The following is a 26,871-nucleotide window of genomic DNA, read 5'->3' as shown; positions in this document are numbered from 1 at the left end:
CTGATTTTGTAAAAGAATTACTGAACCATTTAAATTCACAAAAGGGGTTAAGTGGATTTCTTTGCAAAAAAAAACGTCCATTTTAAATTAGTTTGCAGGCGAACACAAAATGCTAAAGGTTGTAAACACGCGCACACACACGCACACGCCAATATTACTGCCGGCAACTAACTTTAAAAACAACGACAACATTTCCTTTGTATAAATGCATACCTGTGTACATGTGAAGTCGTGTTTGTAATTGTTATTGTTATTATATTTTATATTTGTGTTTTCCTTTTTGTTGTAGCTTTATTGCCGCCAGGCGCCAGGCGCCAGACGTAACTCACGCGAACATCAACTATCACCGTTAAAGGAGGATATACATATGCATGTATGTATTTTTCTTACCACACTTAAAGCTTAGCAAGCAAAGTAGATGTGTGTGTGTATATATGTACATACATACATACACTTCCAGTTATTTGGAATTATACACATGCACAAAAGCACATCCAATTTTTAACTACTCGCACAAAACTATCCGTGTTTATGTTTCAGCGCACAGAGCTTCCTAAGTACGACACTTAAAATTATTTAATAGCACAATTTATATGTATGTATTTTGTACTTATATATTGTGAATACTCACATACATACATGTATACGTATATTCATATATAGTAATTACTTATTCACGCTTTTCTGACACTACTTGCACTCATTGCTTTAATATTTCTCCGTAACTGCTTTAATAATTTTTTTTTACATACACATATATCCTTTTCACACATTCGTATGTACATATGTATGTGCGCTTGAAATAAGTTCATTTATCATTCAGCTTTACTGTATATTCAACGACCAAACTTCGTTCACTGCACTCCACAAGTTATGCCGGCTATTTTAGCACTTCTACACTTGCACTTGTTCGACCGCGTCGATATAAAATTTACCCAAGTACATACATAAATATGCTGGCGCATGAATATTGAGAGCACACCTTTCGTGTACCACACGCGTCGAATGTTTACAACGGAATGATTTCATTTGCTAACGAAGCAGCTAAAGCAATTTTCCGAGACGCTTTTCACCAGCGCTCAGCCGAAAGGGATGAAAGAGACGCATCTCTCGCAGTTGTGATTATTGCCACATTTATGGTAACTTTTGGGGAAAACAGTGGGAATATCAAAAAAATTAAATATTACTGCTCCGGCTTAAGTACAGATCGAGGTAGTAGTTACTTGGATGGGACATGTGAGATACGAATTGATTGGTGGATTATTTGATAAGCTCCGCCGAGACTGATGTGTTTTCTTTCTTTACTGAGGTTTCCAAAACTTTAGTAAGTTTTCGAAACAATGGTTTACCTTTTACAACTCCACTCTACGGAGCAAACATTTTTCAATTCGTCTTAAGCGAACAAGATGGAATACTACCACCTTGATCAAAAGGTTCCCGGAATACATTATGAAAATTCAAAACGCGAATTTATTTCTCACAAGTGTTAATATCGCCTTCAAAGTATTCCCCATAAACTGCAACGCACTTATGTCAGCGTTTGATTCAGCTCTCAAAACATTTCCGGAACTCTACCTTCGGTATAGGCATCAGAGCCGTGTTCGATTGTTTCATTACCTCCTTTTTGCTGTTGAAGCACTTTCCCCGTAGTGGTTTTTTGACGCGATCAAACAGAAAAAAATCACAGGAAGCCATATCAGGTGAATTCGTGGTCTGTTGGATGGTATTCGTTTCGTTCTTGGTCAAAAATTCACGGATAATAATAGCACTGTGCGGCAGTCCGTTATCATGGTGCAAAATTCACGAGTTGTTTTCCCACAAAATCATTCTTCTTTGGCGAGTTATTTCACATAAACATTTCATAATGCCCGAATAATAGTCCTTATTAAATCTCTGACCTTCTGGCAAAAATTCGTGGTGTACAATGCCGTGGTAATCCATAAAAACTGACTGAAAACGACGTGGGTTTTTTTCTTTTGGTTCATTTGGAGCTCTCCCGTCAACCGCCTGATGTGTGGATTGCGTATCGTATCATAAACCCACATCTTGTCTTCAGTAATGATACGTTTGATAAATGTTGGGTCGAAATTAGCCTCGCAAATCATGCCTTTGACGATATCAAAGCTGTCCGTTTTTGCATGAAATTCAGGTCCTCTGTGACCAACTTTGCAGCAACACTGGGCAAACCCAAATCAAAACTAAATACAATACCCTAAACGTATCTGTAAGAATTTTCAAGTGCTCTAACAGCACTCTGATGGTTAATTTGCGGTTATTGATCAACTTTTCCTTCACTTTATTGATGTTTTCAGTTTTTAATGTCGACTTTTTAATCAAGGTGGTATATGGGTAATATTAGGACAATTCTGGAATAAAGTAAATGGTCTAATGGCAAGAAAGCACTTCAAATTTTGGTATTTTTTTAAATAGTTCCGTAGTTCCGGACCCAGAAGGAGGAACAGTTGGATAGGCGCAGTGGAACTCGATCTTAAGAAGTTGGGAATACGTAACTACGGAGCAACAACTCAAAATAGCCCGTTTTGGAGGAGCATTTTGAAGGAAGCTTTGACGCACCCCACCTTGTAACGCTATGAAAGAAGAAGTTCCGGAACTCCAAGCTTTCAGTGTACTAAATAAAAGCAATCTATATAAACTCTTATCAAACAAATCATTATAAAACGAGCTATCTATTCTACCACACGCTTCACATCATCTTGACTGGTTTTAATCGATTCATAACGCTTTGCTTTCACCGACGAATCCAGTTTCGGGAATAGATGCCGCAGGATGCCATATCAATTGCCTTATTGTCTAAAATTAAGTCACAACCCTAGGTCGATGAGACCGATCTGGCCTTCTGGCAGCTTGTGTAGTACAAATCTTGAATTAAGTTTAAAGGCTCCCAACGTTTTCGTTATGTTTATGAAGCAGAAAGTCGAGCTCCCTATAATATGATATCAAATATATGAGTCTCGATACGTTCGGAAAATGAAGTATTATTAAACCGTTTTGGTATCATAGCACACATCAATGATGGTAAATAAGCCTATAACACCATTTTTCCGACTACTTTTTTCAAATCTTAGGCTGTGTGCCACGAATTGTGCTGAAAGAGTTGTTGGCATATTAACGTAGACCTACCGCGGGCGCCGTAGCCGATGCGAACTACCATTCGTAAGTTCTCAATCGAAATGATAGAAAGTATTTTTTCTAGTAGCGGCCACCTCTCGGCAGGCAATGGCAAACCTCCGAGTGTATTTCTGCCATGAAAAAGCTTCTCATTAAAAACCATTTGCCATTCGGAGGCGATATAAAACTGTACGTCTCTCCTTTTATGGAACAATATCAAGACGCCCATCACAAATAGGGGAAGGAGCTCGGGCAAATACCCGATAAAGGGTGTAAGAGGCAATTTTGTATGATTATATGCAATAACTTCAAGGGGCCTTAGAAGGTTGTCGAATCATAAGATGTTGGAGATCAATGTACAGGCTCATATCTATAGATAATCTTGTCACCGAACATTTCCTTAAATAATTAAATGGTTTATGAGCGGTAGATACCGTGCGACGATCTTGGTGAAGCCGAATGTATTTTATAGCATGCAAGCGAGATTTTGGGAACAAAAATTCGTGACTTTAGATCGATAGCCATATTAATATTTTTCTTTTTTTTGTCTTTTTTTGGTGCTTTTTTTCTTGAGGAGCTGGACCAGATTATGGCTTAGCACTTTGCTAGCAATGCATTTCTGGAAAAGCAGCAGTATAGGGTCCGGCACTCGAAGTGTAACCAATTAAAAAGGCCATAAATTTAGCTCGGAAAATTACTTTTATTCAATTCAAAGTAAAAAATGTGTTAAAATAGTACAAAATTAAGAATCAATTTACTTTTGCTCGATATGGCCACCTTTTGCCTTGACTATGGCCTTCAGACGGTCCAGATACGAATCGCAAGGTGCCCGAATGAGACTTGCAGGTATTTTGCCCACTCGCGGACAATGGCTTTTCAGCACCCCGAGACTGGTAAATCTTTTAGTTCGGACCTTGCTCTCTAAAGTGGCCCAAAGAGAATAATCCATCGGATTCGCGTCTAGTAAGTGTGAGAGCCATTGTGTGGACGTTCTTAAGTTCGTAACGTTGTTTTTTGGCCATTCTTGGTTCACTCGAGCTTTGTGAGACGATGCCGAGTTCTGTTGAAACGTCCATGGTCTGCCACCAAAATATTTGTCTGCCCAGGGCTTCAAAGCAACCTCCAGAATACTTTTCCGATAATATTTCGCATTTTCGCATTTATCTTGACGCCAGGCTCTATGAAAACGATTGGAGAGGGCCCATCTGCGGTTACAGCATCCCAAATCATTACCTGTGGCGGGTGCTGCCTTCTGGTGGGCAATCGATCACTCAAATACTCGTTTTGCCAGTTTGCGAATTGCTCAGTTTGAAAATTTTCTCGTCAGAAAACTCAATGCTCGGAAATTGCCAGCTTTTGGAAATAAATTTCTAGAATTTCTCAGTAACAACTTTAATTTTTACATTATGTCAAAAAAGTACCGGGAATTCTTCAATAAAACGCAAAGTAATTGTTTATTCTTCAACATTTTTTTGACGCCTTCAAAATAAGCTCCATTCGAAGCAATACACATACACATATGCTAACGAATAGTCCTGTCATCAAAGCTCCTTTTAAACACGTTTGAAGAGATTTTCTACAGCTCCTTTAGCCAATTCTCCTCCTGGCCTTTAGCAACTCAAAGCAGCATCCGCAGAGTGGCAATTTAAGTTTTGGGAAAAGGAAAAAGTCACAGGGAGCTAAATCCGGTGAATACGGTAGTTGTTCGACGATAGTTGTCGAGTTTTTAATCAAAAGAGTGTTCACAATATGAGACTTGGGAGACGGTGCGTTATCATGGTGCAAGATCCATGAGTTTTCTTCCCAGAAATTGGGCCGTTTCCTAGTCACATTCAAACGTCGCATAACTTCCAAATAGTATTCTTTATTAACTGTAGAACCTTTTGGAACGAATTCCGATTGCACAACAGCAGGATAATCAAAGAAAACGAGTAGCATGACTTTCACTTTTGACCGACTTTGACGTGGTTTTTTGGGTTTCGGCTCATGTGAATAGCGCCATTCAGCCACCTGTTGACTAGTGTGCATGTCAAACTAATATATCCACGTCTCATCAACTATTATGATGCGCTGGATAAACGTTGGGTCCGAATTTACTTGCTCAAGCATGACTTCAGCGACCTTCTTCCGTTGAATTTTTTGAAAGAAATTCAACTCTCTTGTAACGAATCGAGCAGCCATGCGTCTCATGCCCAATTGATAGTGTCAAGTGTTGCGAATTGATTCGTGACGCACGCAAAGGTCACGAGCTACCTCCTTTAAACTTAAACCATTTCTTTGACTTTGTCGACGTTTTCATCCGTTGAAGTCGTTGATAGGCGACCAGCTCGAGGCAAATCTTCCACGACTTCTCGGCCCTCTGCAAAAGCCTTATACCACTCGTAGACCCGTGTTTTCGATAAAGCACACTCGCCATAGGCTTTCTGCAACATTTTCAATGATTCGGCACACGAACTCCCGTTAAAAAACAAATTTAAGACAAATACCTTTGTTCAATATTTTTATCCATAGTGAAAATTGCAGAACAAACCTGCTGTTGACTGATATAATTAAATGCCAAAAAGAAGCTAATTGAAAGATCACGCTCAAACTCTGCGACACTATAGAGGACAGTTGTACTAATATTTCAGCAAAAAAATTTAGACGTATGTGTAACGCGCGATTTTTAAATGAACAATTCCCGATATTTTTTTGACAGAATGTATTTACTTTAAAAAATTTACCAAAAAAGCAATTTGGTTGTATATTCGCCCCTTTTAAATAAAAACAAAACACTTCGCTCCATTCATCCTTCTTGCTCAGATGAATTCATCACCATGTTTTTCAGTTCAACTCAAAATTTTATGTATTTAAATTAGGTAGCGGGTTAGGTTGATAAATAACCGAATTTTTCTGTGCAGGCACATTTTATTATTAAATTATAATAATTATAAAATTGTGTTTGAATATTGCTATAATTTGAGTTGTGCCATTATTGCAGATAGATTCTTCTTTGATATATTCTTATACATTTTTACTGCGCCTGCACCAAAAATCAAGTACTCATAGTTCTCCCCATTTACACTCTCTTAATGGCAGAGCTCTCTCCAATTTTTTTCGTAGTATAAACAAAACTTTGCTGAAAATTCATTGATTGAAATTTACTACGAAAGCAAAAGGAAAACAACACAAGATTTGGCACTAAGCCATACAGGGTACGTTTTTAGGCACCAAGTAGTAATTTATTATTTACTTATAAATGTTGCCTGTTACATTTCAATAATTTATACAATAATTAATTTAAATATATAAATACTTAAAGAAATAATAAGTTTGTTGTCTGTCACAGCTCAAAATTTAATCAAAAATTAAACTCTGCAATGAGAAATTCTCTATAGCGTAAGGCTGAGTAAATAAAGCAAGTTTGTCTTTTCCCATTGTGGTCATTAAGTATACCTATGTATCTACTACTTCTGTTTCATTTAGCTTCGTTGCGTTTAGGCATCTTGTTCTGATCTTCTTCAGTACCGGACATCTTACTAAGAAGTGCTGCATAGGTACAGTGAGTCAAAAAAGTATTGGTACATATAAGTACTTAACCGAACGACCGGAGCAAATTGTGGTGTCCACGGTGGCACAAAATCCAAAAACTTCGGCTGTCAATTTATACCAGACCCTGCAAAATTCATTTGAAATCAATTTCAACCCCCAAACTGTGCGGAATACCCTATATAAGGCTGGGTATCATGGCCCGGCCCGAGGAACCAGACGCAAACCCTTCATTTCGAAGGTAAATAAGAAAAACAGGTTAGAATTAACTAAACAGCATTTAAATAAACCCGACGCTTTTTGGAACACCACCATATTTAGTGATGAATCAAAATTAAATTTATTTGGTGAAAGGCTAATAAAGAGCTTCAAGAGAACAACCTGCTGAAAACAGTTAAACACGGTGGAGGAAATGTTATGGTTTGGGAGTGTTTCGCGGCATCTGGTGTCGGAAAGCTCGTGATCTATGACACAATGGATGCGCATTCTTAAAGAAAATTTAAGTCCAAGTATCGAAAAACTGGGAATTAATGGGACAACTTGGCAATTTCAACAAGATAATGACCCAAAACATTCTTCTTATCTTGTGCAGGAGGGGTTCATATACCATTGAAAACAGCTTAAAACACCCCCCAATCGCCGGACTTAAATCCTATTGAGCATGTGTGGCATCTTCTGGAACGGAAGATGCGATCTCACCACATAACGTCAAAGGATTCTCTAAAAGAGGCAATAATTGCTGAATGGAATAAAATAACACCTTCCAAAACGTCAAATCTGGTAAATACTATAGGGGGCTTCAATAGGTGCGCTTCAACTTTTTTCCGATAGGGACGACGCAATATTTTTTATTTTTCGCTTGTCATTTGTAAACTTCATTAGTATACATTTCATCATGGAACGCTACACACTTGAGCAACGATTACAAATCGTGCAAATTTTTTATGAAAATAATCGTTCTGTTTTCGATTTTGGCGCCCTGTGGCAGCCATTTTGTTTTGGTGACATCTGTCAAATCTTTTGTTTATTATTCAGTTGTTTATGCCAAATCATCACGGCAAGTTACACGATTGAACAGCACGTTCAAATGGTAAAACTTTATTATCAAAATGAGTGTAAACGTTGCGTGCATTGCGCCCATTTTTCGGTAGACGTGGTGGCCCTTCCAATTTCTTATGGCCCATATTGAACCATATGGACCTAGACGACATGTGGTTCCAGCAGGACGGCGCTACGTGCCACACAGCAAACGCCATTTCATTCCATTTCAACATCTACCCGCTCTTATTGAAAAACCCTGTATAAAGAGCCGTTTGCAGGTCGTTATTCAGTCTAAAGAAGGGCCCACAAAGTATTAGCGCGTTACAGCTGCAATGGAACAAGCAGATTACACCACCTGTGGCAATACTTTTTTGTTGTGAATTTGTGCCTTATTTTACCTTTCATAGTTGTGCTTGTAAACCTAAGTCGAAATTATTTTTTTTTTTTGCTCAGATGAGTAATAAATGGATATATATACATATATATATAATTGACGGGTACACTCTTTTTTTGGGTGTTTGGCCGAGCTCCTCCTCCGATTTGTGTGGTGCGTCTTTATGTTGTTCCACAAATGGAGGGACCTACAGTTTTAAACCGACTCCGAACGGCAGATATTTTTATGAGAAGCTCTTTCATGGCAGAAATACACTCGGAGGTTTGCCATTGCCTTCCGAGGGACGACCCCTATTAGAAAAATGTTTTTCTTAATTTTGGTGTTTCACCGAGATTCGAACCTACGTTCTCTCTGCGAATTCCGAATGGTAGTCCGCACCAACCCATTCGGCTACGGCGGCCGTAATAAATAAATGCATTTAGAAAATATCGTTTTCTATTTTTTATACTTTCATACAAGAAAAGTTATAGCACTGAGAACTTTGATTTTTCGAGTGTGCCAATACTTTTTTGACTCACTGTATCTTCTTCCTCGTTTAAATTGCAGAGGGTGCAAATTTTCTTAGTTTTTCCATAAGTGGTTGCATTTAGCTTTAGTAAACTACATCTTGCTCTGAAAATTGTTGTAATATCGGCTCGTCGCATATCTTCTTTAATAGATGATTCCCCTTTTGAGTAGTCTAAATGTTTATAAATTCGCTACGCGCTTGCCTGTGCCTTTTGCTTTGCCATGTTGAGATCTTTTATTTTCATTTTGATAGAAGTTGCACACAGCGATCTTGCCAGTCTGTAGCGGTGATGTTTTCTTCAAACTTCAGACAGAACTCCATTCCCATGTCGTTGAAATGCATAAGACAAAACACATTTTCACTTAAGGGGGAAGTCTACTGTGACAAGGGAAAAAACAGGCTTATTTTCCGGATTTTATTTCTAACAAAATATTGCTCGTACATAAAATCTATTTAAACTCTTATCTTTATTATATATTTAAGTTTTTGAAAAAAAAATTTTAAGTCAAAATATTCAAAATGGCCGCTGTGGCACTTCTGCAAGCGCAGGTCCGCTTTTCTTAGGTGCCTAAACGGTGTACATGAAACAAAATATTGTTATCATATACATAGTATTGACTCTCGTCTGACGTAGGATTATGTCGATAAAAAATTTTGGCGTTGAAAAAAAAAATTCTTGAAATTTTTTTCTTTTTTTTTGCCTAAAATTGATGTTACTATTGTTTATAACAATTTAACAAATAACGATATCAAAAAAATCCTATGTCAGACGAGAGACACTATTACAGAGAATATATAATTAAATTTTTAAGCTGATTCATTTATCAGAACTCGAGATATCGTGTACACCGTATACAAAAACTTAGTTTCGAGAAAAATGCGTTTAAAGTTTCAGTATAGCAGGTACGCGCTTTGGAGCGCTTCGGGAAAAGGTCGAAATTTCAACGAAGAAAAATTTAGCCAGCTGCAACACATATTGTACCTTATTTAAGAGGGTTCAAAGTATTTTTTAAGCTAATAAAAAAAAATCGATTTTTTGAAAAATTCACAGTAGACTTCCCCCTTAAGATGTCTGTGTTAGTTTGTGTGGGAGTCTGTTGCAATTGTATTTATAAATGGTTTTCCTGATACACTCAACTCTGTTTTCACACGGCTGATACGTGCAAAACAAAAATGTGTAAAAAAAAAGCGTGGATTGCGGCCTCTCGGTCGATCCTTTTAGCGCGGAGTTCATCTTATCCAAAATGAGGTATAAACTCAACAGCGGACACTAATGTGAAAGGACAACATTGAATAGAGGATAAATTACGTGAGGTGTTTTTTCAATTTTCTGACCCTCCCTCCCCCCCTGGTGAGATATCGTGAGATTTTATTCAACCCCCTCCCCCATCCCCCAATCTCACGTGAGATTTTTCAAAATGTGGGTTTCTTATGTAAACGCGTTGGATTGTTATTGTAAAAAGAAAAAAAATTTGCTTCGTGCTTTTATTTACGACTAGTTAAGACTAGTAATCAATATTGCTGAGAGTTATAAGTGTAATAAAAATTTAACAATAGAAGACTTAAATCGGAACTACTGCGATTAAAAAAAGAATATCTACTCTAATTCAGTCCATGGAGAATCATGCGCGGTTTCAAGAGAGACTATTGGGACCAACATGTCCATATGATTTTCAGTAAAATCATGTGCTCCTTCAACTTCGTTCTAATCTAGCCACTCTAAGCCGTTGACGCTTGCGCACAGTAACTCATTAGCTCGTCTTGTGACAATCCGTGAGGGTCGCACTTTGCGGAACATACGCGCTTGCTTAGCTGGTGCAATGTGAGCTGCTCGCCTGTGCTCTGCAGCTCTTGTGATAGATGCGAAGTAAATACCGCATGTACTGCAGCATATTTTCTCTAAATCCTCACGTATACTTGGGCAATAGAGATCAATAGGCGTGCTGATGAAGGCATTCAGCGGTTCAATCGGTACGCGTATTAGAAATGGAGCAAATGATTTTCCGTCGTGTTCTTTAAAGTCCGGAATTGTCAAACGTCAACCTGAGTGATAGGACGTTCGGCTCATAGTGGCGCGAAAACAACCGACGGGCTACACTGTACCGCAAATTCAAATTAAATTGAGCTATTTGGTATAAAACAAATATGGTGGTTTGACAGTAGTAATGTATAACGTCGAAGTATGAATGAAATTATTTTCTTTTGAACGAATTAGTGAATGATCTTAATCATACTACGATTACGCTTGAGATTAAATCTTAAGCATGTACAATTTTTTTGTTTCAATCAGAAAAAAAATTGCGTGATATTTGCCGAGACCCCCCCCCCACTCTCCAACGTAAGATTAGATGAGATTTGACTCGACCCCCTCCCCCCCTTAAGCATCTCACGTAATTTATGGACGCCCCCTAAGGAAGGTAACAGTCGCCTTGAGGCCTTCCGCCTGAAGTTACATTCTGGCTTTTCGTCTAGCGGAGAGCACAACGTCGGTACGATCGCACGACAGTCGGTTCTACGTTACCGGAACGTCCCGGGATCGTATATGGCTAAGGACTGTCACTCCAGTACCCAAAAATGGGTATCCATAAGTTGACCTGAGCGCGCGATGAACACTTTTCACAGAGCGTTGACTTTCGTAATAAAATTTTACGATTAGCAAACTTTGTTGAGGCACAAGTCTTTCCATCATAAAATGTCAATGAATACTAAAAAAAGTGTGTATTTAGTTTGACAGTAGTCACGCGTGATCTGTCGGAAAACCCCCATTGGAAAAAGTATCTTCAATCTGATCACAAAGAGGACAAAGCTTTCTTGTCCGCTCACCTTAACCTGTACGAGTTTTTCACCTCCGGTGACATCCAGTAAAATTGTCTGCTTAAAATTTCTGTGTAACAATTTTAAGCTTTTAAAGAAAAAAGGGTAAAATACCAATTTTTGTAAAAATTAAAATTTACTACAAAAAAAATTCTAGTCAAATTCTACCACAGAAGCTTGAGAGTAGAAACTATATTTGAATTCGTTTTAACCATAATATTATTGATATTTCGATTCGCACTTTCACCCAAAATTTTAAGATTTTAATACTCCGTAAAGGAAAACTCAAACCCTCTGGACTATTCCTGTTTTCAATAAAGTTGATCCTGGTGATATCCTCTTTCAAAACTATTTATTAGCGTTTGTTCGTATGGAGAAACCAGTGTTTGACAATTTTATTAGGGAATCAGTGCCATTAGAGAATGTGGGTATAGTGGCAAATAATTTTATCGATTAGGTAAAATGTATTTTATTTTAAGTTTTTATTTACATAAATATTTTGTTTAAAATTAGGATTAAGTTAGATTTAAAGAAAAATGTGTGCAATGCGAATGAGTAATAACGAATCTGAACTCGCCGGCGATTCGTTAGAACTATCCGTTTATTCAGTTACGTTTTTATGTTGTCCTCTTCGTGTCAGGGTTGCCATCGGGTCGTCCGTTGAGTCTGGTTGCCACAGAGAACAATCACTTAAAAACCCAATCTTTTTTATATTTGGTTACTTATTTATTACTTATTCCTCAACTGGACGTATACGCATCTACAGAATTATAGCCAATTCGTTGCTGTATGCCCGAAACTGAAATTCCTTAGATTCGCTTACACCCCTTTTAGATGTTTGGCCGAGCTCCTCCTAATTATTTGTGATGTGCGTCTTGATATTGCTCGACAAACGGAGGGACCTACAATTGTATGCCGCCAGAAAAGGGCAGTTTGAGTTTTTACTCGTATTAAAAAAGTCATGTTCCCAGCTGAGTCCGCGGATTTTTTTAAAACATGCCGACTTCACTGGATCACAATTTTTCGCTAATATTAGTATCGCTAGTAGGCACCAATAAGGAATGAAACAAGCACGTTCCCACGGCAGTCGGTTCTACGTTACCGGAATGACCCGGATTTATATCTGACCAAGGACTGTCACTTCAGTAGCTTCTCCCATATATGTATGGGAAATGTTTATGCTGCTACAACAATAACATTAACAACAACAACAATGAAACAAACAATTTTTACTTGTTTCATAAGTATTCCTCTACAATTTATTTAGTAAAAAATACACAAAGCAAACGCATAAACTTAAGTTTAGGAAGTAATTAAAAAATCATAACTAATGAATTAGTATAAATGTTTGCGTGGTTTAACATTCAATTTAAGGCAACAATTATTTGAAATAGCCGCACATTTGTTTACATTTATTCTATATATTTTGATGGCTTAATGGCTTCCTATGGTGGCTGCTTAAATTACAAAACGAAACATAAAATCTGCTTAGCGTTATTTTCTATAGCTTTTACAAATATATACTTTAATAGTAATTAAACTAAAGTATACATATATTTCTGTGAGCAATAAAACTATTTTGGAGTTAATTTGAAGTTGCAATATAGCTATGTTTCTGTTTTTTACATTTTATGCTGGTTGCAATGGATTTAAAATCAAACTATACGTCAGCGTGCAGTTTAAAAATGAATCCACAAATCAATTTAGAAATATACATATTTTCTTAACTTAACTAGAATACAAGCATGTAGTTGGAAATTGTATTTAAGAAATTAAAAAGTGCCTACTATTACAGCTAATATCAGGGTTCTATATCAACAGTTTGATTTGTCATCCATTTCATTCCATACATTTGTACGTTCGTAAATAGTTTTAGACTATTTTGTGTAGGATCATTAGTTGTTGTTTTTATTTGTTTTATGCTTTATGCTTGTTTACAAATGTACAAAATTTACAAAAATATTAGAGTAGTTAACTATGAAAAATTCACATTTAACACTTGCCGGCTTTAGTTATGGTCCGCTCTGTCTCCGGTAAATTCATTAAATAATCTATATTCATACACACGCACATACATATATATGCAATTTATGGGGTTATTTCTTGTGTTCTAAATATGTAAATATTAAGCAATTCAACTTATTTGCAATAAATGACTGTGGCTTCTATTATCACATTCCACTTAAGATAACAATGTACATTGAGAAATAAAAGATTTATTTATTAACCTCCTCCAAGTCGTTTCCTTTTTGAAATTAGCATAAAAAAAACTATATTTTCAGTCCAATAATGCATCTGATGCGCGTTTAATTTTCTTCTAATGTCATTGCAGCTAAAAGTAATCATCAGTACTCAGCTGAATTTCTATTATTCAAGCGTGTGAATTAACGTACGCATACATTTAGCAATTCATTAAAAAAAAGAACATAGAAACTAAACTTAATTAATAGAAGAAGTTTTTATAGAAAAATAAATGTACGATATTTTGTCGTATGTATATAACATTATTTCAAATTAGAATTATCTTTGCATACAACAAGTTAAATATGAATGAAAGTACGAAAACGATTATGCCACTAAAATACGAAATGAAAAATCTCACACATAGAACTTGACTACAACATTTCATTGCGTTTAATTTCCATGGCTGACGTCATGCATTAATTGTATTCGTCCCGCCCCCTACTTTATTGGCGCTCATTTTCGCCTTCACTTTCTGCAGCAAAGCTTCAAAGGAATCCTCCTCTTTAGGTGGCGCTTGCACTTTGGGAAATACAACCGAATGATAGGTATTAATGCCGGCGTTATCTGCAAATTAGATTAGAGATTGAGCAAAAAATCTACGAAATGATATTTGTATAATATTTCACCTAAATCGGCGTATGAAGAGCGGCAAAAAGCGCGCCTACCACCGAAGCTGATGTCGTACATGTTAATTGTAGGATCACGAGCGCTACTATCTATTACTGTGAATGCATCTTGTGAGCGTTCGTAAGTTACAAAGCCATACTTCATGCTGAATAAAAGAATGAAAGAGTGCATAGATTTAAAGATATACAATTTTCGAATTTACGTAATTCACTTAGTCCTGCCATAAATTCTGTAACAAGTTAAGTTCGTTATAGATATGAAATTATAATACTTTTTGAATGAAGTTGGTTTTATTTAATCATGTAAATATTAAAGAGAATATTTTTAAATTTTTTTTCGAAATGGTTACCAAGCTTTTACACAAGCCTTCAACGATTAGGCCATTCAACTATTGCAGTAGGCACAGTTTCCATGCATATTCACGTCGCTGCTCGAACCAAAGATATTTTGAGCCTCTCCAAATTTCTGTGAGGTCTTCGACAGGCCATGTCCTCCATATCTGAATACAAACTGTAGTCCAATGTATGCAGACCTGGACTTCCAGACGGCCAATCTTCTGCGGCTGTGATCCCAGGAATATTGTTTTTTAGCCCCTGCTGGGTGTTTTTTACTTTATGGGCTGCCGCGAAATCTTGCTGAAAGATCTAACGCTCTCCATTGAAGAGAGTACTGCTCAATTGCTTCACCACGCCTTCTCAGACATCCTCCTGGAGCACTTTCGCTCCAGTTGTTGTTGTTATAACAGTAATACAAGCCCTGTCAGTGTAGTGTATGTCACCGGTCGTCTTCGTCTAATTCATCTAAAGATGGGCCCAAGAAACATGCTGTTTCGACAGGTTGGGTCCAGAATGGGTTTTGAGGGGCATGTGAAAAGGTGGTTAATGTCGTGCGAGGTGTCTTCACATACAGGACATGTGTTTGATATGTCGAGGTCAATTCTGGATAAGTAGGAGTTTAACCTGCTATAGTATCCAGAACGTAATTGTGCCAGTGTTACGTGGGTCTCACGGGGAAGCTGGAGCTCTTTATCTGCTGTAGGTGGTAGTTGGACTCCGATTACGGCATTCGGTGGTCGGGAGCTTAACAAGGTGATGATGGTCTCCCGATGAATGTCGTTTATTGTCTGCCTTTTGCTCTGGTCTAAGCCCCTTCTTCGCAGAAATGAAAAGATATAACGCCTTTACAGGACACTCCCCACCAAACCATTACGGAGACTGAACACTTGGAACTATAATACATTATTTGCGTCTTCAGAAATTTTAGCATAGATTTTGTCGTTTTATTTATTAAAAACTTCTTCAACAGTGAAAATTTTCTCATCTGTGAAAAGAATATTTTCATGGCCGTTAATCGCGTGCCACCGAAGAAGCTGCTTTCATCTGTCGAGTGTAATTTTCTTCAAGCGCCTTGTCAAAAGATTACGTTGAGCGACGGAAGGCTTTCATGTGGAGATCATCTCTAATTAGTCTTGACATGGATCTGGTCGATACATTTATTTCCCCTGGACATAATCTGCAAATTCTTTCTCGAACGGCTTTTATGGCTGCACTGGTTCGAACCTCGCGAGGACGACCACTTCTATTTCTGTCTGTCACTTCAAACGTTTGGGAAAAACGATTGATCGTGTGTGTGAATATTTTTTTTTCAGGAGTTCGTAAATCTCACTTGCACTTTTACCACACTTCCATAATGCAGTTACTGCAATGCGATTTTTCTTAGCTCCCCACTCCCTCCCCGTGTTAACAAGCGAAATTTGTCACGAAACTGAGTATAATTTATGAGTAGAAGACAATGCATACGAACAAAAGCAAAAATAACGGGACTTTTTCCTGCGAATTCGTTCTCTGAATTTGTTACAGAATTTATGGCAAGACTAAGTATAAAATGTGTGCTGAAATAGAGCCAGCTGCTTACCCAGTATCCTTGTAATGGATCGAAATTTGTTTGATCGTGCCATAAGGCAAAAACTTTCTTCTTAGTATCTCCTTGGTGGTCTCTTCCTCAATACGTCCTACGTATACTATACGGCGCTCTTCAACAGCTAATACATCAAGAAAAATTATCATTTATATATCGAACGTAGTAAAAATGAAACAAAATAAGATTAACCCTTTTGCATCACCGCTCGAAATACGCGTGCCGCTCAAAATACCTTGCGCCGACAATACTTTTATTATTCTAATGGAAAATAATGTTACAGGATTACCTACAATAAATTACTTACTTTCCTCAAACTTTAGCGAAAAAAATAATTTATTGCGGATTATTTCATTCTTCGAGATCAGAGAGTTTTTGTTCGCAAGGACTATTCGGCTCTTGGTCATGACGAGTTCTTGTTCGCGGATTGTTCCGTCGAATGATGCAAAAAGGTTAATCGAATTAAATAAAATAGGCTAAGCAAAAAACACTCAATTTTTGAAATTAACCACTCACCTGGCTGCGATACATTGCCATTCGCAAAGTTGTTGTGTGCACCTGGCTTTCTAAATCGATTGCTCGCACGTGAAATAGAACGTGAGCGCGAACGCGAACGCGATTTCACATATGATCGTCTATAATATGGACTGCGACTACGACTACGACTGAGACCCCGACTTCGACTCCGACTCCGGCTGCGACTGCGACTCCGATCGGACATGTCCGAAGAAGAAGAAGATGACACCGATGAATTGTGAGCATATTTTTTTGTACGTTTTTTATAGCTTGTGCGCGATTGGCGTTGTGTATTACGTGATATACGTCCCGATTCGGAATAGGAAGAACTGATGGAACTACGATGCCGACGACTGCTGCGCGACGAATAGCCACCAGCAGCATCGCACTGGCGTACGCCGCCAGCGCGTTCCACTGATGATTCATAGCTATCGGCCGAGCGACTACGTGAACGATTTACAGGACTACGACTGCGTATACGGCTACGCACACACGATGCATCACTGTCCGAATCATCTTTGCCGCTGTGTTTCCGAAAATTTCGTGGAGCCCGCTGTTTAAGCGGAATTTTTGGCAAACGCACAAAACCTGGCTGCAGGTCAGTTTGCACGCCAATGCTGACGGTTTGTGGTCGTATTCTGTCTTTACGCAAATGCATAATCACCTTATCCTCGCCGTGTTGTTCCGCCTCGATTTTTGTTTTCTCCGAAAGCGACGTTGTAACGCTATTCGCTATGCCAGACTTTTCAGGGCCAACTACCTTTTGCACAACCACATCCTGTATACTGGCAATCAATGAGCTACTTGACGTTAAACCCTTTGGCATATTATAGAGCAATGCAGAAGATTTCAAAAGAGAACGTTCGCATACATTAATTGGTAATATATTAAGCGGTGGTATACTAATCTCAGTGTTACAGCCAGCTGAGACGATGATCAGTTCCTCATAATCGGTATGTAATTTAGCGTCAGCCGCAGTTTGATTGCGCTCGTTATTGTCTGCATAGTAGGTGTCTTTTACAATATCCTTAAGTGGTGGTAATTTTGTGACACGCGGCACTTTCGCTGATATCGTAGAATCTATAATTTTCAATTGTTGTGCTCGTTTCAGCTCCTGCAGGCGCAACACCTTATTTTTAGCATCGGTTATGGGATCTACTGGAGGTTTTTGACCAACTTGATTTCTCAAACTCTTAACAACGGAAGTTACTTCTTGGCTGTGTTTTACTTGCGTATTTTGTGTTGCAGACTTGTTTACAATTTGGGTTTCGCTTGATGTCTTGTCGCATTCGTTTTGGCCGGCGGGAGCATTGCCACCACGTCGCCGCTTATACTCTTCTAAATTAAGTTTACGCTTTACTGCTAGTTTTGTTTGTTGCAATGCAGTTTCTTTTTGGATTTTTTCTGGTGAAACTTGTATATCTTGTACAGAGGGCTGTTGGGGCTCCGATTTTTTCTCCTCTGTTTTTAAAGTTTCATTAGTTTGTGGTTTGCTTTCGTCAGCAGAAATAATCTGTGAAAGTAGAGACAAGTTTTTGCCACTTTGACCTACACCAACTCTACAAGTGAGTGAACCAGCTTTTGAGGCATTGCCTGCTGTGGCATCTGGTCCTTTTTTCGTAATGGGTTTGCTTGGTGCCTGCTTTGTGGTTGACTTATTTTTGCCGGTACTTGCTTTGCCCTTGAGAATGTCACATTGGCGCTTGCTGGGTATAATTGTAAAATGGCGCGTATTTTGCAAATTATTATTAGCAGTATTTGTTGGAGCAGCTATTGCGGTGGATGGGCGTGTCTTTGCCTGAAAATGTTATTTTTTCTATTAGAATTTCGACAAAAATAATGTATTACTTTTTAATAATTATAAATTATTTTTAAGAATATATTTATTTTTCAAATTTTATTAATTTTTAATATTTATATTATTTCTTAATATTTATATTATTTCTTAATATTTATATTATTTCTTAATATTTATATTATTTCTTAATATTTATATTATTTTTAATAATTGTAGTTTTTTAATATTTATATATATTTTTTTTAATAACTATATTGTTTTTTAATATCCATATTATTATTTAATAATAAATTTTCTTTTTACAATTTAATCATTTTTTAATAATTATTTTTTTTAATTATATTATTTTTTAATTTATTTTTTTTATAATTAATTTATTTTTTAATAATTATGTTATTTTTCAATAATTCAATTATTTTTTAATATATATATTAATTTTTAATATTTATATTATTTCTTAATATTTATATTTTTTTTAATAATTGTATTTTTTTAATATTTATATATTTTTTTTAAGGGGGTAGTATGGTATTTTTTTTTGTTTTCATTTTTTTTTTTTTTTTTTAAATTATTCTATAATATCTTAAGATTATTGTGTGAAAGTTTGAAGTGCATTAGAGTAAAATTGACAAAGACACAAAGGATTAAGTATCTACCTCTCCAACCGGATTTCACGCTGCCGAAAATCTTTAAACGCGTTTTTCTCACACTTGCCTTTTTTACGGTCGGTGTCCACTGTAGATTCATATCTACTGCACCGATTCTTTTCAAATTTGGTTTTTTTGTTTCTTTACTTTATTCACGAGGTAATGACGTCGAGTTTTTTTTTTTTTTAAATTTTGTCATATTTTAAAACAACAAAGTTTTCAAGTTTTTTTTATGAAAAATCGGTGTTTTGACTTCAAAGCGCTTTAAAAAATTAAAAAAAAAAAATAAAAAATAAAAATTCGACGTTGTTACCTGCGAAACTTTATTAGCTGATGAAATCAATTTGGTTTTTTGATTTTAGTTGATCCAGTAATGAGTTCTGAGGGACAAACTTTTTTATGAGACGTCCGCGAAGATTCGCTGCCACCAACTCATTTCTTCATAAAAATCAATGAAAATTTCACACAATATTCTTTAAATATGACTTTATAATGAAGTAATTTTAAAATTTTGAATAAATCAACTGTGTCGACAAAAAAAATTTCGAAAAATATGCTTGTTTTACACCGAATTAACCATACTACCCCCTTAATAACTATATTGCTTTTTAATATTTATATTATTATTTAATAATACATTTTTTTTTACAATTTAATCATTTTTTAATAATTATTATTTTTTTTAATTATATTATTTTTTAATTATTTTTTTTTAATAATTAATTTATTTTTTAATAATTGTGTTATTTTTCAATAATTCAATTTTTTTTTATTATATATATTTTTTTTTAATATTTATATTATTTTTTAATATTTATATAATTTATTAATAATTACAATATATTATACTATTTTTAATAGTTAATTTATTTTTTAATAATTATATTATTTCTCAATAATTATATTATTTTTTATTATTATCTATTATAGAGGCTGCACAGCATCTTATTGCATATAAATTTAAAAAAATTACATGAGAAAAATAAATAGTACCTCTTTCGGTGCAGTATCCTTCTTGACGGCTTTTGGACTCCAGGATGGATCCTTCTTTACATTATCTTCGTACGCGACATCGTTATCATTTAGCACTGCAGCACTTTCTGATGCCATCTCCCACAAAGATTTCTCATTATCTACATCTACCGTCTCTATGTCAACAATAACATCCGAATCAACATCAGAGTCCGTGTCAATATTGCTTTTTACCGGTATTGCTAGACGTTTTGGCGGTGCAACACTTGGTTTGGGTTGCACTACATTATTAATTTTCACTTTTTGAGCTGTTAATGTTACTTCGTCGTTCGTTATGAATTCCGCTAAATCAAAATTATTTACATCCACGTCAGAATCTATGGTGTTTGTGCTCAAGGCGCGATTTTTATTACGCACCGCAATATCGTCTAGATGCAATTGGAAACTTGATTCTAGATCGATTCCATCGGCCTCTAAGAGACCTGCTGTTAAATCAGGTATATCCTTGTCTGCTAAGAAAATCGCTTCCGTGGCATTACTTGGGATTATATCTTCAAAGTGATTACTTCTGATGTTACCAACATTCTCATCATCATCATCTGAACTATCATCATAGTCACTTGTATGCGATTCGTAGTCGCCAATAGAAGAACTATCAGTACGTGTACGAAATGTAGCATCACTACAATGACTACGATTATCGTCGAAATCTACTCGGCGGATACCCCCATTTGTATTATCAATCACTGCCACACCTAGTTGATCGTCATCAGCATCTTCACTATAATCGGTATCGTCATCCGAGTCTGAGTCGAACGAATTAGGATCCACGGTTATGATGTCAATGGAATTTGTAGGCAATTGTGGCTGCGTAAAATCGCCATAGACTAGCTGAAATTTTGCAAACAACCATTTTATACAAAATAACTTTCTACTTCGTTATCTGACTCGGTTGCCTGTCCACCTACCAATTCTTTCTTTTGTAAATTTGATGTAGCATCTATTTTGTTGGCTATCCGAAAATTGTCTTCTGCATCGAGCAGCGCGCTACTATATAAGTCTGTATGGTGCTCTGCATCAGGAGGAATTGGCAAAATTCCATGCAATGTTTCTGTGAGTTGACCCATGGTGCTGAGGAACAAATATAAATAATCAGTTTTTAGTAATGGCGTATACAATTTTATATTATCCTTTTGACTCACTCGCTCTCACTAGACCAAAAATCTGTATTGAGTTGTGTATAGCCGCTTTCAAACGTATCATCGTGAAATACGTTCAAAAGCCGTGAGTCCATTATGGCGCAAACTGTTGCATGCAAGCTGCAATAAAAATTTATTATTTTGTATAAGTTATAGAAACATATAGAGGGCAAATGAGGAAGTGGAACGGTAGCAAGTGCCGTTCCATACCAATCGCTGTTTTTTTTTTTAATTATATAAATATTTTATATATAATTTATTTTTGTATATTTAATTTATATACTTATAATTTAAGAATGTTGAAAATATTTAAGTTAAGTTTGTTTAACCTAAGGAACAAGGAGAAATAGAAAAAGTTTAAACTAAAAGCCAAGTAGCTTTTTCATGGCAGAATTACACTCGGCAATTTGGCATTGCCTGCCGAGGGTCGACCGCTAATAGAAAAAACTTGCTTTTTCACTTGGTATTGCATGCCCAGGGTTTCGAACCCAAGCACTGCCGAACGGTAGCCGCCGTATTATTGTATTTGAATTATTAAATCTATTTGGCTTTAACTGTAAATTAAAAAAACCGAGTTTCAAAAATTAGCTAAAAAAAAGAATTACAATAAAACGCCAAAAATGCTTGCTGAGCAGATATTCGTTACATTATTCTATTTTATAAGCAATGGGTTAGAGGGTCAACTAGCCATTTCCACGACAGTGGGTTCTACGTTACCGAAACGACCCGGATTTATATCCGGCCAATGACTGTCACTCCAGCAGCATTCCCCGTATATAAGTACGGAGTGCTTCTGGGTATTCAGTTACAGTTGCACGACTATACGCAATACCAACTCTTGCGTCATCGTTCGGGCACCCTAGGAAACGTAAGCAACCTATATGCGAGGTAGCTTGCCCGTGTGGAGACATAGGTTCCGGCAGAAAGAGAGCAAGCTTTAGTGCGGCAATTAATTCGATGGGCGGTACCAGACTGGCGTCTCAGAGTGGCGTTGTGCGATATAACGGGTTTGAGGTGTGGCACTGATATTAGGACAGCCACGGCATGCCTCCTGATGTCCCCCTACAACAGCTCCATAATGAGGTACAGTCAAAAAGAACAACAATATACTCAGCAAACAGTTTCTATCGTAGGTTTCACCCTTGTCGACACCTGCTAGAACCTGAGGCGCCTTCCAGGCACGTCTGGAGGCATCTCTTCAACTACTCCTACGAGATCCAAGACAAATCTAACCGACAACTACTGGGCCGGACAGTTTTTAGACATGCGCTTAACGACATTCATCGGGAGACACTTGCCACTTTCCTAAATTCCCGAACCCCGAATGCCGTAATCGGAGTCCAACCACCACCAACAGCAGATGAAGAGATCCTGCAACCTATTACTGTTAACGAACAAACAAAAATCCAGCAACCCCGAGAGCCCCGCATATGTCCAGCACGTGAAGGCCCACCGCACGACACTAACCATCTATTCACACGCCCTATAAAACCTACTCACCTAACACCCCTCTCTCTTTGAACCCAACCTGTCGACACACGAAGACGACCGGTAAGCACATTGCACTGGCAGGGTTTAGTAAGCTGCTACAACAACAACGGGTTTGGGACCCGCCACTTAAAAATAGTTTAGAATGAAAACAACAACAAAGACTCGAATGATTATAATAGGAAAAGATTTTTGTATAAAACTTTGTGCATAAATAAATATCCTAATGGCCAGGGATTTATCCCATACAGATGTCCTGTTTTTTTAATAATCCCCTTTTTTGGATTGCTGTAAAAAATGTAATAATTTGTTTCTATAAAGAAGATTTTTGTTAAACTTGAAAACATTAAATAAAAGTACAATGTTCGACACGGGAACTCAAGGAGCTTATGTTGAAATAGGATCACGCATTCCAAACCAAATAAGTTTAATTTCCATCAACATTATCCGACAATTGAGCAAAAAATATGATATTATTCTATAAAAAGAAAGAATTACAATAAAACGCTAAAAATTCTACGGCAGTAGCTGCAAAAAATGTGGCCACCACTGTATAAGTACATTTACGCATACATATACATACAATGGGTCGCAACTTGTTTGATTCAAGCATTTTTACGCCGCATAACACCGCATGTTCTGAAAAACCATTTCATACAAAGTTACAAGAAAGTCGGTATAATCGGTCAATTCATAATTTATAAATATAACTAGCGGACCCTCTGCCTGCTTCGCTAGTAAATATAATATAATGATCCACAACTAAAAACAGCAGTCGTACAATCACGCCTCACATGGAACTGTCCCCATTTAATGGCACTTTCGGCACACTGTATTGATATGAGAGTGACTGAAAATTTGAAAATTTTATCTCTTAGATAAAAACAAATTCGAAGCTACAAAATTTCGTCCAAAGAAGAGTCGAAGAGACCGCTACTAGAAGAGAGGCAGAAAATCGCTACTGATACAACCCAAGGCTCTCAACCAGCCAGGCACTTTTTAACGTGATTTTTAAAATTCTTTAAGAATAATTTTAACTGTATCAAATAAGCTGTGATTTGTGCTGTAGCAGCATTTTCAGTTTTCAATGTTTTTAAATAAAAAATGGTAAATCTGTCAAATAAATAAAGATATGTACTTATATTAAATTTGTCAATATAAATATTTCGTTAAAATTCCTTTTAGTTTAGAATATATTTCCATTCGAATTTCACATCGGACGCTGTATTAAGAATAATTTCATATTACTAAACCTCGGCCATAAATAAATATACTATACACATGTAGTTCTCCCTCATCGGTTTATAGATCGGGTGATTTCATACAATTTCTCTTGAAGACGATTTGAAAATTTTAAACGTTGTCATTGCCTATACTTTGCTTCCAACGTCTTGAAGTCCCATAGTAAATGCCATGAAGATGTGACAACAAATGAAAATACAATAAAAATTACCAAAGTATGCGAGTGTAGATTTTTGTTCGCAAGCGTGGCAATACCAACGCTCGGTAGTACAATCGTTATTTGTATTTTTTGTTGTTTTATTTGTTATCGTCATCATTGATGCATTGAGATTGACTGGTTTATAAACCGTGTGCCAGTGATTGTGCGAGCCTACCATGTGCTTTGGTCTGAAGTGGCCGAAACAGCTGCTCGTGTGCTAGCCTGTATTGGTTTGTTTGTACCAGAACACAAATGTGTTCACATACGAGTATATACACACATTTGTGCGTGTTTATACCTATTTATGTTGGTATATACGTTGTAGGATTGTCCAATGGTCTCTTCAATGGTATTTCACATTTAAGCAATTTGTCAAAGAAATGGTGAATAGTTTTGAAAATATATCTATATTAGTCTACGTATGTATGTATTTGCACAAATGAATGTATTAAGTGAAGACGCATACCTTAAACATAAAGGTTTTTAATACAGGCGAAAATTGTGAAAGGTCTAATTTCCTTGTACTGAAGACAATAGTTGACACGTTGCATTGTTAGCCTAAATGTACAACGGCATGCGGTTCATATACCTGGTTTTAGTTATGATACAAAAAATAACAGGTAGAAACATAAGTGGACTTTTCCAAATACTCCCATCAAAAATTACGATATTTATCTGATATTATCACATTTTTTTCTTATAAAGCATATGTTTTATAATATGCTTAAACATTATTGACAGTTGTTAATGGGGCTACTTAATACCTCCTATTTGCAATGCCGTTACCCATGAAGCCTCCCCCGCTGCCAAAATATTTCCTCCAGTCTTCCAAATATGGTAATCCTTAAGTTTGCCATAATACTCACCTTCACTTTAAATCCCGTTACGTTGTACTTTATCCTTAATATTCACTTGTCACAAAATTCTTTATTTTATATTTTTTATTAGCTTAAATTCAAAATATCTCACGCGGCTGATGCCAAATCGACAACGTGCTCGCCCGTGCTTTTGCTTTTGCACTTAGCTTCTGCGCCCGCTTTTACCGATTTTAACCTCACAATGCATTCACATACCGGCGATAAACTTAACTTATATATTATTTAATTTCACTATTTTTTATTATAAATTCACTTCTTTGTGGCAATATTTTTAATAATATTCTTGCCTTTAACAATTTGCTCCAATATGGACAAACACACGGCTCTTAAACGAGGGAAATTCTTCACGTGGCCGCGCGACAGTAACGGTGGTTAATTTACTTGTGTTTGGTTGTTTGAAGCAAGGCGTTTTTGACAGTTGCTTTGACGTTTGCTTTTGCAACTTTAATTTCCCCATTCCACACTACTTTGGCAGTTCACACACATTCCCAGCCACGTGTGTATGTATATCGCGAAATTGCACAACGAAATGCAATGTCAAAGAATAATAGGCAAGCACGTGGAAAAAATCTGTGCTGCCCAACTAGAAATATATTATCGAAGCAATAGAAAACTTTCTTACACTGCGAAAATTTGCACCTTCTGCCCAGAAATCTCACTGAAAATAAGTATTTTTCCGAAAAGTTTCTTAAGAGCTAATCCAATGATTTACTACACAAAGAGTTTAAAAACAGTTTCTTTTTTAGGTTTTTAAATTTGTTTATAACAAGAAGTATGAGGGCGAATAAAAATAATCCGATTTTGTGCTCCAGACTTTCGAACTTATAAAGGGCTGTGGAGACCAATTCAAATTTATGTACGTATTGTTACGAACGAGAAACTACGTTAACCTACTGGAAACAATAACGAGCGAATGAGATACCAAGACAAAAAGCAGACGGAACTCGCCAGAAGATACTAGTTGCCACATCTACGATAGTTATTAAGCTCATGTGTACAAGCAGAGGTGCATGCGCGTAGGGTATTCAGTCGTAAGGTGAACATGTAACGTAAAGTAAAGCAGAATATAGTAAAGAAAGTTGTGTTACCATTCATTTGTGCCTTTTAATTGACACTCCAGTACTCGACCACAAAGCAATTATTGAGGGAAGTTTTATTGGGATCAAAACGTAACAGTATTCTGTGACAGATTTCACAGTCTTCGACAGTAAAAACTAGACTATTCACTTTGTAACTCTGTTCCAATAACAGAAAAGATAAAGGCATAGAAACCAAGGCGATATCAAATGATTAATTTCGCTTTGACACCTTTCCATATGTGTTATGTTTTTACGAAAAATCTATTTTGTATTAAGACGATTTGAGTATCTATCATCCTTTATTTTGTATGGTATATTTGAAGGAATCTTTTCTAATATATGGGAAAAAATTATATGGCAGCATGATTCTCTCACGGCTCTCAATTTATATAAAAAAATATATAATGGAATCCAATATCTGCAGTTGTCCATGTTTTCTACGTTAAGTTGGGCTTAGGCTAATCAGAAATTCGTGATATTGGCTACCATACCTAACCTAGGTTATGTAAAACTATGTCTAAGTTTTGACTAAAATAGCTCATATTTCATTGCCGTCTGAATAAAGACTGTTTTCAATTTACACATTTCACAGTTTTCATTTAGTTCACCTCTCTTTCTCTCTGTCAAATCCCATATGATGTAACAGCCAAA

The 26,871-nt window shown here is 36.5% G+C and overlaps 1 protein-coding gene across 1 annotated transcript; it reads right to left on the bottom strand.

Annotated features, from left to right (window-relative positions):
• Positions 1–12,811: 12,811 nt before the first annotated feature.
• LOC128855558 (uncharacterized) lies at positions 12,812–25,707 on the bottom strand. Its single transcript, XM_054090559.1, has 8 exons — positions 25,130–25,707; positions 21,338–21,454; positions 21,104–21,266; positions 20,157–21,026; positions 16,719–18,516; positions 16,200–16,326; positions 14,285–14,430; positions 12,812–14,222 (listed from the first exon to the last, which is right to left on the bottom strand). Exons 2-8 carry the CDS (start codon positions 21,427–21,429, stop codon positions 14,068–14,070), a joined length of 3,351 nt encoding a protein of 1,116 aa, XP_053946534.1. The 5' UTR covers positions 21,430–21,454; positions 25,130–25,707; the 3' UTR covers positions 12,812–14,067.
• Positions 25,708–26,871: the final 1,164 nt, after the last annotated feature.

The sequence above is a fragment of the Anastrepha ludens genome, chromosome 2 (genome assembly GCF_028408465.1).
Source record: "Anastrepha ludens isolate Willacy chromosome 2, idAnaLude1.1, whole genome shotgun sequence".
Lineage (NCBI taxonomy): Eukaryota > Metazoa > Arthropoda > Insecta > Diptera > Tephritidae > Anastrepha > Anastrepha ludens.
The sequence above is the reverse complement of the archived record's forward strand: the minus strand, read 5'-3'. Positions and strand labels throughout refer to the sequence as shown.

Coding starts and splice junctions, on each gene's coding strand:
- LOC128855558 (XM_054090559.1), bottom strand. CDS start 21,429: ATGGACTCACGGCTTTTGAACGTATTTCACGATGATACGTTTGAAAGC. Junction 18,517..20,156: donor AGGATACTGCACCGAAAGAG/GTACTATTTATT, acceptor TAACATTTTCAG/GCAAAGACACGCCCATCCAC. Junction 14,431..16,199: donor ATCCATTACAAGGATACTGG/GTAAGCAGCTGG, acceptor TCTTTTATTCAG/CATGAAGTATGGCTTTGTAA.